At 34.4% G+C, this 14,057-nt stretch overlaps 1 protein-coding gene across 1 annotated transcript in view; it reads right to left on the minus strand.

The window, feature by feature from the left end:
- The window catches only part of ANKRD13C (ankyrin repeat domain 13C), a 62,512-nt gene that overhangs the window by 15,306 nt on the left and 33,149 nt on the right, over window positions 1-14,057 (minus strand). The window contains exons 6-7 of the mRNA XM_081144755.1: window positions 8,886-8,952; window positions 3,913-4,057 (exon numbers count right to left, since the gene is read on the minus strand). Of these exons, the coding sequence (XP_081000881.1) occupies window positions 3,913-4,057; window positions 8,886-8,952 (212 nt within the window). The remainder of the gene's footprint in view (window positions 1-3,912; window positions 4,058-8,885; window positions 8,953-14,057) is intronic.

Raw genomic sequence — 14,057 nt, forward strand, 5'->3', positions numbered from 1 at the left:
CTGTCAGACATTATCCTTCAAATATATTACAAATCAATTAGGATTTTAAGTATTAGCTTGGGAACAACACTACATATAACATTGTGAAGAATTTTGCCTTGAGTTTCAAATACCCTGTTTTTAAATAAACTTTTAGAACAGAACACTTCTATAAATCATAGAATGATCATCTCTTGACCACATCTCCTGACCTGTTGTTAATTATATCCATTCAACATTTATTGAACAGTTACTACTTATATATGCATATTAGAATAAACAAGTATTTCCTGCCTTAAGGATTATTGCTCAAAACCAGCTTTTCTGTAATTTTTAGGCATAAAATACACACATATACATACCCTAAATACCAGTACTTTGGTAATCTCATCAATACTATAACATCAGCTAATGTTTATACTACTAACCTTAATCTCTGGTTGATCTTTCATCAGTACCACATTTCTAACTTATCTCTGCCTAGTTAGCAATGCTGTTCTCATTTAATATTCAAGAGGTCAAACTATTTAGTAAATATCTGAGTCAGGAATAAAGGTCAGCAAACTATGGCCAGCAGGCCAAATCCAGTCCACTACATTTTTCATAAAGCTTTATTAGAATATAGCTACAATCATTCATGTACATAATGTCTATGGCCGCTTTTATGCCAATAACAGCCCAGTTGAGTAGTTGTGACAGAGACCATATGGCATACAAATATATCTAAATATCTAAAATATTTATTACCTATACCTTTACAGAAAGAGTTTCCCAAACTCTGGCCTAGAATGTATTGATGCTGTATTAGGCACCAGAGAATACAACTAAATGAAACCCATCCCTTTGAGGAGCTTAACCCAAGAGAGGAAGAAAGCCATATAGACAAATATAGCAGAAGACACTCTATGGTACCATATTCAATGGAAGCATAAAAAAACAAGGGCCACCTGGCAGGGGAGGAAGTGACATTAAGCAGTGCCCCACAGGTATGAGGGTGCAAGAAGAAAGGCATTCCAGGAAGTGGAAACAATGTGAACAAAGAAATGATTGGCTAAATAGCCTGACAGATCTGGAAAAATGCAAAGAGCTCAGTACTAGGATATCTACATAGCAAAGTAAGAAACAGACAGGAAAGTGAGCAGGAGGAACCATGTCATGCTAAGGAATTTGGATTTCACTCTGTAGGAATAGCAAACTTTTAAAATGTCTTTAAAGAAGGCAGTTTTCATGAAACTGTTTTCCATGTTCAATCTATCTCCAATATGTGAGAAAATTTAGAAGCAGACAAGAAGGGGGCCAGGAAGATCAATTATAAGACTTGTGATAGTCCAGTTGAAAGATAATGTATCTAAATTAAGGCATTAAAAGTATGAATAAAAAAGGAATACTTATAAGACACAGGGAGAAAGAAATGACTATACATGATCTTTAATTAGAAAACATGGGAATACAAGAAAAGATGTCAAAAATAACTCCTAGTTTTCTGGTTGAATAGAGAATGATGTCACTCACCAAAAGGAGGAAAATGGAAGAAAGGGCAGGTTTGGAGGTAAAATACTGAATTGAGCTTTAGACAAGCTAAATTTTGAAGTTATCTGGGAGACATACATGACATCTCATTAGGCATTTAAATAGACACATCTCTGCTCAGATTTATCTGGGATACAAATATATGCTTTGTGAATCATCAACCTATAGGAGGTAGGTAGAGCTGTGTGAATGGAAGAGATTATTCTGCCAGTCTGTAAAAATAAGAACTACATCAGAGGCAAATCTATATTCAAGATAGCAAGGGGACGGGAAACAATGGACCAAGGTCAAATCACAAGGAAATGAATATTTTAAGAACTGAGTTATCAATAATAGCAAATACTTCAGAGAAGTCTAATAAAGAGAGGGTTGAAACAAGTGCACTGATTTTAGCAATGGACTCAAAATGAGCATCATCCCAAACTCCAAACCTATTTCCTTTTCCAAATGCCCCAATTCTATCAGTGGAACCACCATCATCATTCCACTCTTCAAGATAGAGTCACTACACTCACCCTTAAATCTTTCCAATTCTTAATTCACTCAATCTATTAGCAAGTCCTATTATTTCATTCTTCGAAATGTAAGTCCTAATTTCTCTTTCTTAATTCTGCACTATACCACCCCAGTCAGGAACCTCATCCCCCCTCAACTGTATAACCATAAAAAGTTCTCCCATAATTCCCTGCCTTCAATCTCTTTCTTTCCAATCCATTTTGCAGATTAACTGTGTGCCCTTGGAGATGTCATTTAACATCTATAAGCCTCAATTTTCTCATGTGTAAAATGAAAATAATACAAGTATTTTACTTTGACAGGCTATTTTAAGAATTTAATGAGAAATACTTTTTAATTAACTAATGCTTAATATAATACTAATATATGACAGTACTAGATATACACTATTAATACAGTACCACTATCCATAGCACCTAGCAATGTCTAGCATTTATTAGGTGCTTGATAAATGTTTAAGAAAGGAAGGGAGGGAAGGAGGGAAAGTGAAAGAAATACATAGATTAATTCACTTATATTACTTTTGGATCTTATCAATATCTTGTTTAAGAATCTATAACTCTGGCCCTAGCCAGTTTGGCTCAGAGGTTACAGTGTCAGCCCGCGAACCGAAGGGTACTGGTTCGAATCCTACCAAGGGCACCTATATTTGTTGCAGGCTCGATCTCCGCCCTTGTTGGTGTGCATGCGGGAAACAACCAATCAGTGTCTCTCTCACATTAATGACTCTCTCTCTCCCTTCCACTCTCTTTGAAAAGAATGGAAAACATATCCTTGGGTGAGGATTAAAAAATAAAAATTAAAAAATAAATAAAGTTAATTAATTTTAAAAAAAAATAAAAGAATCTATAATTCTGTTACCAACTACAGGAAATCCTAAGTTATCTTTCTGGCTCTTAAGGCCTTCCATAAACCATATCGCCATACTCAACAAGAGGAACCTTCACTGTACTCAGATCTCCTTTCTGCTTCCCCAAAGACCATTCTTATTCCCACTTCCCTGACTGTACTCACCCTGTGTGCTCCACAAGGAATACCTTCTCCTCTTCAATCTAAATCTTCATTGCTCAGAGCCAGTTAGGAAACTACTTTTCAATAGTACCGTACAATGTAACTAAGGTCTCATCAACAGATAGGTAGTAGGAAGGTCTAATCTAAGAGATGTTGAGGAAGGAACCATAAGATGTGGTGAATGATAATATGGGGAAATGAAGTGGTGAAAAATAAAAACAAAATTTAAAAAGCAACAGTGACAAAACAAAATGCTGACTAAGAAAACTTTGTAGGCCTATCAATGATACTGAGATATCAGAAGAGCTCTGTCTTTCCAGCATCTCTAAAAGCTGGGAAAGGGGCCTTCAGGGAACAAAGGATGAAGATATTGGTGCATACAGTTCTCAGTGGTGGTTCTGGAGGCAATACCAATATGGATTTATGATGTAACAGAGGGAAGATAACTTTGTACTCTAAGAAGGAAAAGATAAGGGAAAAGAGTGAGGAAAAACAAGAGTACAGGCAGAGAATCAAAGTAAGTGTTCATAATCAGGAGACAGAGGTGGTCAGAAACATTTTAAAAGAAGCTAAGGTTGCAAGATACTAAATAGTGAAAGGGCCAGCACAGGTTCAACAAATGAGAACTACAAGGAGAACTAAGAGAAAATGGAGTTCATTTAACTAGCAGATCACCAGTGAATTATGAGCAAACAGCTTCAATGGATTGGTCAAGATGAAAACCAGATGATAATTAAAAATAAAAAGCTAGTAGTAAGAAAATGAAAGCTTTAGGATTGACCCATCCAATTATACCTTATGCCTTTTAAAACAATTACACTGAAACTTGGTTGCATACAAAGACATTTTTTAAAAACCATTTAGAGGAATGCTCACCTCATGGTGTATTCGCTGATAAACTTTTTGTTCATTGTCTAATACTACAAAAGATTCAGAGGGTGCTGCATCCCCATTGAAAATGAAGCTTAAATCCCCTCGTTGGCACTTCATGTCAGTAAAGTCAATGAGAGTAGTGTCAAGCCTGTGAAAGATGGGTAGATGAGAAATTCTGACAAATTTCAATAAAACTCCATAATAATTAAACAAGCTTTGTTCCTTTCAAACTCAAACCAAGATGCTAATACCATATTAAAAGTCAAATTTAAAGATAAGCCCTGCCCAGCTGGGCATGGCTCAGTGGTTGAGCATCGACCCATGAACCAGAGTCACAATGTGATTCCCAGTGAGGGCAGGTCAGGGCACATGCCCAGCTGTGAGCTCGATCCCCAGCAGGGGGCCTGCAGGAGGCAGCCAATCAATGACTCTCATCATTAATGATTCTATCTCTCCCTCTCCCTTCCTTTCTCTGAAGTCAATAAATACACACACACACACACACACACACACACACAAATATATATTTTTTAAGATAAACCCTGGCAGGTATGGCTCAGTGCTTAGAGTGTTGGCCCTTGCACCAAAGAGGCGGGTTTGATTCCCAGTCAAGGGCACATATTTGGGTTGCAGGTTCAATCCCCGGCCACAGTTGAGGTGCATGCAGGAGGCAACCAATCAATGTGAGATCTTTCACATCTCTCTCTCTCCACCTTCCTTCCCTTCCACTCTTTCTAAAAATCAATGGGAAAAATATCCTCAGGTAAGGATTAACAACAACAAAAATTTAGAGATAAAAGCTAAATTTAAAATATCTTTTCTACCTGCATTTCATTTTTCTGAATATATAACTCATTAAAAGATTGTTCCCCATTATTGAAGTCTTGTGCCCTTGCTCCCTACCATTTCCTTACTGTAGCTATTCCATAAAAGTAACTGGGAGGAACAGAAAAAGAAAGCAGACCTGTCTAACGTTCCTTGATTCCTCTAAGACCATGTTACTGGTTCAACGGAGCATTTAAGAGGGATGAAGCAATGGATATACCACATTCTTGGCCTTTTGCTCTACATCTATATCTTAGGCCTAACCATCAGGTACCAAAACTTGCTTCATCCTTCCACATAGTAACCCATTTAACTTACTCCAAATTCTTAGCCTTTCTGTTTGACTTTCCAGATTCAACTAGCATTCTCTTTTCCAACATCTCCACGGCCCGAAAATGTTATGGATCATTCCTGTGTCAAAAGCTCACAGATTCACACTCTTGTGCTCTTTGGTAACCAATACCTGGCATATTCTACCTCAATGAGTTGGTCTCAAATAAAATCCACAAATCACTACTTGCTGAAATTAGGGAGAATACTGGAATGGAAAAGTTCCCAAGTACCCTGAAGTCCTTCAATCTTTGAAGGCTTTATAAATTGCATCAGGACCTCTCTGACTGGCTGCTCAAAATATAGTACTTAACCGAAGAAATGGGTTCACACATCTGTTGTAAGATGCTGATCATGCCCAAGGAAACACCTTTACATCTTTGTGAGAGACTCACTCTGGCTACTGAGTTTCTAATGCAATTATAAGAATTCATTACTTTGTAGGCTTTTCAGTTTTTACCCTGGACAACGCAAAGTGAATGGGCATTTGTGGTTTCCCTACACCGAAAAAGCTGAGAAATGGAACATTTCTCACATACTGCATCAAAAGAATAACTAGGTTTACATCAACAAAACTAGTGACTTTTAAAAGTGAAAGTGAGCCCCGGCCAGTGTGGCTCAGTTGGTTGGATATCATCCAGTACACCGAGAGGTAGCCAGTTGGATTCCCGATCAGGGCACATGCCCAGGTTGCAGGCTAAATCCCCAGTAGCGGAGGGTAAAGAAGGCATCTGATCGATGATTCTCTCTCAACATTGATGTTTCTATCTCTCTCTCCCTTCCTCTCTCTCTAAAATCAACAAAAACATCTTTTTTTTAAAAAGTGAAAGTGATACTATTAATAATTTTACCAGAACAGGGGTGAACCAGAGAGAGAAGTTTGATTACCCTATGTGCAAGAAGCTCTTTTCTGAGCCATATAAAATATACGTATCCCTCAGAATGAAATCAAGAAGCACTAAAAAAAGCAAGTCAACAACTCCTATAGGAGTGAACCCTGTCTGCTGCTTTATAGCTACTATTGTGCTACTAGTGCCTACACTACTAAACATGTCCTGTTATTGCTTGTACACGTGGCATGAGAAAATAATGCCAATAAAAGAGGTTTATCCCCTACCTTTATGAGGTGTGGACTAATGATAGTATCAAAAAGAAACATCAATTTATGTAAGTGCCTTATTTGGACTCCAAGCTTCAGCTACTAGGAAACTCTATACCCCAGATAAAAAATTAAAATAAGGGCCAGAACACTCTCTGCCTCCATTCCATTCTTGCCCATCTTGGATGAGAGTGGTAGTGAGTTTCAAGGGGTTAAGGGTGAAAATCGTGAGAAAAGAGATACAAAGGGAGACAAAGACAGACTGACATGGTGATATTTAAGCTCCTAGATGTAGTCACACTCAAAATCAGTCACAGTCGATTTTATTTCATCTGTGTTTTTATAATTTGCAACTGAAATAAGACTATCTAATACATCGTCTGCAATATCCCTGATATTAGATTGCCAGGTAAACATCACACATGCCTCATAATGAATGATAAAATTTATCATGATGGTATTATAATGTATTAACTAGTCTTTGGCTTTAAGCATATGAACCTAAATATTTTAACTTTTTGCACCATGATGGCTATGAAAAACAAAACATTCTTTATACAAATGCAAAGATTTACATAAAAAATATTTTTTATATAAAAACTTGAAAAATGCTAAATAAGACTGAAAAAGGAAATAGAATCTTCTCTTGAGACAGGAAAAGACTGAAATGGGGCAAAGTTTGCAATGATCACTTCAGTCAGTGGGTAAAGAGCACCCCAAATTATTCAAATTAATAATAAAAATGTTTTAGTACTTGCAACAATAAAGTTGCTCACACTTTCCTATTTCTACTAAAGTATTAATCTCTCCTTGACACCAGAGAAGACATTTTACAAGATCAGCTGGCTGCCATGAGATACAAGTAAACTTTAAAGATTTCTTTGAACATAGTTTAAAATTCAGCTTCATTTGAAGTGATATTTTTTAAAAAAATTAATAGTCTCATGACATTTAAGGCTAAAAGTTTTTATTTAACGTCAACAGACTTTTTAAAGTCAATTCTTGTCATATATGCAAAAAACCTTTATCAAACATCCTAAAATCCAGCCTCTCCATTAATGTGGTAAACTGTGTTTGGTAACAAGAGCTTTAGAACCTATCACATTTCTCCTTCATCCTCGGCTGCTAGTAAGCCCTAGGTCTGAGTGTCTCGCTACATTACAGTACCTTCCCCTTAACCTGTATTCTTTAACACAATGATCCTCCCTCAGGCTCCTATTCTCATGTCTCTATTTTAACCATTTTGTGCTTTTATTTATTACCTTATTATATAACATTTATCATAAAATTTACTTCCAAAAGTCACATATAAACGTGAAATAATTTTTTAAAAGAGAAAGATGCTCTTTTTTTCCTATTTCTAAAAATTAAACAAAACTAAAATTAACCTTTTTTAAAAAAAAGCAGCACATGGAAGAAAATACTATTCTCCCAAAGTATCTACTACCTTTGGCAGCACCTATATTAAACATTTTTAAATTGATGGATAATTTTTTGATGACTCCATAATATATTGCAAACAATGGGCTGCTGAATTAAATCTACATCATTATCAAATCCTTGCTTAGTTTCTCGTCTATATTTTTCTGCATTTTCCAAGGTTTTATAATTATCATAAATTTAATGTGCATGAGCACTACCATAATTAAAAATATCTGAGGAGGCTATTTTGAAAAAACAAAAAACCAAGAAACTTCTTTAACCAAATTCTACTGCTTGAGAATAATTACCCTAGAACTTACTTCCAACTAAAGGTTATCTCTTCACTAGAATTCATATTACATAATGAATTTTATAAAGAGTATATTTTTAAATATTTCTGCCTTGTTACATGGTGAGAACTGATAGGAAGTCAGAGGTCCTGGCTCAGCTATCAACTTGCAATAGGCTCCTGTAAAAATCACTTCACCTCTCTAAACTGTCTCATCTATAAAACAGTTTATATGAAATAATATTTTAAAACATTTCCAGTTCTAGACCCTTAGTTATCCAAATTACTATTCTGGATATGTATAAATATATATATGTATATGTAATGTTTTATATGTATAACTTATAAATATACTAATATACATGTATATATAAATTGGCATATTCAGTAGCATTATATATAGTTTCCATACTTATATTTAATTTATAAATATACCTATATTAATATAAAGCTAAAGATATAAGGAATGCTAAAAGTAAAATTCTGAAATGAGTAAAAGAGATTTCCCATAAGATCCAGTAATCAATCTTAGTTTTAAAAGGAAACAAAAGAAAATTAAAATTAGCCTTAAAGAGTACACTAGAATAGGTAAATGACTGAATAAATGAATGGATTCATGGATGGGTAGATAGGGGACAGAAGGGTATAAGAGTGATGGGGAAGAAAGGATATTATGAGTTAGGTCTTCCTTATGTGTCCCTTTTCCTTAAAAAGCCAGGATCAAGGAGATGACCACCTTAAATCTTCTTAGTATTACATCATGTTCTTCACTGTTTGCCTTCTAGATACTCTGTAGCTGAATAAGAATAATACCTCTGTTTTAATCGAGAGTTTATGCCTTTGGTTATCTGTAGTATGTCTCAAATGAGAAAAAATATTGTGACTATACTACAGCATGTTTAAGTTATAAAATACTACATCCAAATGTAAGCTTTAACTCAAGAGAGAGAAAAAAACCTTTCTCTAAATCTCAATTTTCTGTTATTCAGAAAAAAAATTGAATCATCTTACCTGATATTGATACCTTGTTTGTATATTTTACATGCATCAGAAGGCAGAATTCGGGAAAGTAAAGGCACTGTATTTTTTTTAAAAAAAGAAAAGGTAAAAATTAATTAGAATGTAAAGATTTTAAGAATTTACCAAAATTCTAATAATTTCCTTTAAAATAGTATTTTCCCACTTAATATATAAAGCAATTTTGAGCAACTTCAAGTATCTATTAATTTAATTATATTTGCTGTATAGTTCACCACATTCCCCACCACCACCCCTGCCCATCCACCAACACAGTAGCAGAGCTGATATGTTACTTACGGGTTTATATTGCAGGATATTATTACAGATGAGAAAGCTATGCCCTATGGTAACTAAACCCTCCTGAATGGATAACTAGATGGCCCTGAATCTTATCTGATCCTTTATATAAAATGTGATTATATAATACAGTAATGTATATAACAGAAAAAGATATTTTTAAAGCTAAATAATTGAATTTTGAGTTTGAATCCCAAATATGTGACCTTGGTTACTTAAGCACACTGTACCTCAGTTTCAAAATCTATAAAATGGAATCATACTATTTACCTAGAGATGTCTACATTCCACTGTTGCTCACATTCGTATGACAGCTACCTTTTGATAGTTTTTTATTATTTATTATCTGCTACGTTTGGGGGAAATTCAAGTTATTCTATGGATGAATAAATCTGCGTTAACAGGCGATAATAAACTACCACATACCCAAAAAGCTCAAAATTTCTGAAAGATCACATCAGATATGTATGAGTGTGTGTGTGCATGTGTCTATGTAAGATATATTACAGGTATATTTTTTAAAATTCAGTGCTTAAAATGGGTGATAAATCAACATGGGTTAGAAAGGAACAAAAACTTAAGGGAAAACTGAAGACTAGTTTTTAGTTAACTTTTTCAGAAGTATCAATATTTTCTACTTAACACTAAAGGTACACTTAATATATCAATGCCTTTTTAAAATCGTGAGAGGTGCTTGGCTCAGTGGTTGAGCATCAACCTAGGATCCAGGAGATTACCGTTAGATTCCCGGTCAGGGCACATACCCAGGGTGCAGGCTCGATCCCCAATCGGGGACATGCAGGAGGCAGCCGAGCAATGACGACTTTCTCATCATTGCTGTTTCTCTCTCTCTCCCTTCCTCTCTGAAATCAATAAAGATATATTAAAAAAAAAAAAAACTGTGAAAGTTTGTTTAATCCAAAATGATTTCCAGCAATGAAGAGTTTTCTAGACATTTTATTATACAAAAGTAAGAAATGTTTACTGCCCAAAGAGAATGAAATACCAACTAAGAGTTACACTAGTCAAAGAATATAAGAAATCATTTTCTGATCAAAATTTCTTTATATGAAACAACAGAAGAGCAATAATAGCATAAATTTATGTAAATGGTCAATGTTCTTCTTTCATGCTAATTAACTGAGATGCAGTTTTCCTGTTCTCAAGCATTTGATGTAGGATGAACAAGATGGTTAGAGGAAGACAGCACTCTAAATCATTAACCGAATTTATTACATCTTTTGAAGTAGTATGGTAACCTAGAAACACACAATTTAGGATCATATCCCAAAACCCACTTGTCAAAAAATCAAAAAAGGAAGAAGAAAGGAATGCAAAGAAAAAATAAGAAGCTTAGAAGTAATTTTTCATAAACACAATTTCAAAAATTATTTCATAAGTAAATCCCAAGAAAATAATCTAATGCAGCAAATAAGAAAGCCACTTAAAAATGAAGCAAGGAGAATGATGAAATATATTTGTAGTGATTGAAAATGTTTCTGGAGAACATTTAAAGATGTTAAATATGTTTATGTAAAATATAATATAAAATAAAAAATCAGGATATGAAAAAAAGAAGCTGGGGGATTTGAGGGACTGACATAAAAAACTAAGAAAGGAAAGGAAAGAGGGAAAAGTACAAGCAAAAAAGAGTGCTGCTATTACTGCATTCTAAAAGTAGAGCAATTGAGCCCTAGCCAGTTTGGCCCTGTGGTTAGAGCGTCAGGCTGAAGGGTCCTGGGTTTGATTCTTGCCAAGGGGACATGTACCTGGGTTGCAGGCTCAATGCCCGGCCCCAGTCGGGCATGCGTGGGAGGCAGACAATCGATGTATCTCTCTCTCATCGATGTTTCTCTCTCTCCCTCTCCCCCCGCTTCCGCTCTCTCTGAAAAGCGATGGAAAAACTATCCTCAGGTGAGGATTAAAAAAAATACAAATAGAGCAATTTACATTTTCCCAATTCTGTGATGACTTTTTCCTTTTCCCATGTAAATTGAACACTTAAACTCTCTATATTTTAAGTTATCTAAGTATAATCTGAGAGTCTAACACAGTATTGCAAAGGTAGCATAATTCACTGAACTGAAAAATGAAGTCTCTAAATTTAAATTTTGATTTTGCTACCTTACTCCCTGATTTTAATTAGCATTTCTAAGCCTAATGTTTTCCATCCATGATATGCAAATAATGATCCCAAATATATAGGGTAGAGTGAATACTCTGTAGATTATGAGATAAAGAAATTTTTTTAATTATCAGTTTTTCTGTTGAAACATGCTATATGCACAATCCTAAATTTGAAGTAGAGATTATGATACTGTAAATGAACACTTTACAATATATACAGGGCTCCCTTCAAAAACATGATTTCATTTCATTCATAGCAGAACAAAACTTTGCAATAGATTGGGCAATTATTATCCCCACTTTAACCAAGTCTGAAGCTATTTTCATCCAAACACTGAGTATAACCCTCTGAGAAAGTGTGCATGCTCCACTATCTGTAAATTAAACTGAACCCTGGGATCTCAATATTTCTTAGATTCCCCTTACTTCTGGGTTGCCTTTTTTTTTAATATTAGGGGTTTCGACAAGGAGAAGAAATATGCTTAAACTCTAAAATAAAGCTTGATACTCAAATCTAATAATAGAAATTATCCAGTGTTTTTTAATCCAAAGTGTCTAAGCTAAATCTAGCCAATGAGTTTTAGTTTTTAGAATTAAGTATGACATCTAACCATCAGGTGCTAGTTTTGACACAAAATCAGAAAAATCCTTTATCAGCAATGAAACCGATGTGCTGACTTTTTGGTGACAAAGTCAAGTTCTCAAAGAAGTAACACTTTCAACAAGTACCTCAGTGGTTGCATCATGAATTTGATTAGGCAGCATGTACAATGTGTTTATATACAGATGCATGTACAGCTTCAGGAGTGATTATATCCATTTCTATTTCTTCATACCATTGAACTGTCACTTTTAAAATAATTTAAAACATTTTGCTCAGCAAGATAAAAAGACTATTTTGGAATTTTTTAATTTATTTTTTAATCCTCACCTGAGGATATATTCTGTCTACTGCTTTTCAGAGAGAGTGGAAGGAAGAGAGAGACATCAATGTGAGAGACACATCAATTGACTGTCTCCCGCACGTGCCCCAGTTGGGGCCGGGAACTGAGCCCAGGTACGGGCCCTTGGCCAGAATGGAACCCGGGACACTTCAGTCCGCAGGCCGATGCTCTGACCACAGGGCCAAACCGGCTAGGGCTATTTTTGTATTTAAACCACTAATATTACTAAGAAAATCAGTTAAAGAAACAGTATACTCAAGGGACATCCTTAGTTTAAGGTCATGAAGGAAGATAGGGGTCTCTATAGATGAGATAAAAAACAAGGTGAAAAAATGTATTCAGGCTTTAGACCAATTTGACTTGGCGCTCTTTTAATATACAAAGCTACTACAAACCTTTTTTTCTCAGTGGTCTATTACATCAGGGCTTATGAATGACATATAAAGCATAAAGGCAAAGTAGGCCTATCAGAGTAACAAAATCATGTGTGATTTTGATGGAGCCAAAACTAGCCTGATGAGGTAGAGTTGTAACAATTTTGGAAAGAACTGATTTTATTTAGGAATTAAAACTTTACATTTAGAGATTAAACATACTAGGAAAACCTTAATAGTTCACACTGTAAAGTATTATGCGGCTGTTAAAATAAATGAAGTACTTCCTCGTGAACTAATATGGTAGGATGCCTATGATATATTAAGTAAGAATGACAAATTGCATAACGGCATAATAGTATGATTCCATAAAAAAAACTGAATGCTCAGTATACACATATATATATATATATACAGGGGTGGGCAAAAGTAGGTTTACAGTTGTGAGTACGTAAAAGTTTATTCTTGTATTATTTATTATTGTTATTGTATACATTTTTATTACAACTGTAACCCTACTTTTGTCCACCCAGGGTGTCTTTGTGTGTGTGTATTTGTGCATACACACACACATTTGTAAACATTAAAAAGGGTTTGAATGTATTAGCATGAAACATTAACAGTGGTTTCTATAGTTGTCAATATCTGATTTACTTTTACAATTATTTTAAGATTTATTTTTATGATTATTTTGGGGATAAATATCACAGAGCATTCATGTATCTTTATGTAATAAAAGTTAATTCAAATGCTTTAAAAAAACATATGTAAACTCATTATATCCCAAACTATATATAGATTACATTTTTTTAAATTTTTTAACAAAATTTAGTTGTTTTTGTAGTTGTTTAGTTAGTAAAGGTCACTGGAATCAAACTTCCTATTTGGACAATGGAGAGAAACTTATTATTAAGGTAAAATAAATGACTGCAAAATATCTAGGAATTAAGGTGTTTCATAAATAACAAACAGTGTGTGACCAAACAGTATGTTAAGACAGTGACTATTAAGTATACAGGAAAAGTAGCAAAAATGACTGAAAGTTAATAAAATATACATCAAATGTTAACCAAATTCTGCACATTCAGGGATTCAAGTACTATATTTCAAACTTCCTTAAATTCCAAAATCTAATAATTTCATAATTATACTTCTCTTCCTTCTGAAAATTCCTTATAGTAAAGTATTATAATATTTAAACCTGCATTTTATTTTTTAAAAACGTAAGACATTTTTAATTTTAAAAGTAAGAATTATAGCCCTGGCCTGGTAGCTCAGTTGGTTTGAGCGTCATCCCGATACTGCAAGGTTATGGTTTAATCTCCAATCAGGGCACATACAAGAATCAACCAATGAATGTATCAATAAGTGGAACAAATCGATGTTTCTCTCTCTAAAATCAATATATTAAAAAGAAAAAA

This window comes from Miniopterus schreibersii (assembly GCF_964146895.1).
Source record: "Miniopterus schreibersii genome assembly, chromosome: 8".
Classification (NCBI taxonomy): domain Eukaryota; kingdom Metazoa; phylum Chordata; class Mammalia; order Chiroptera; family Miniopteridae; genus Miniopterus; species Miniopterus schreibersii.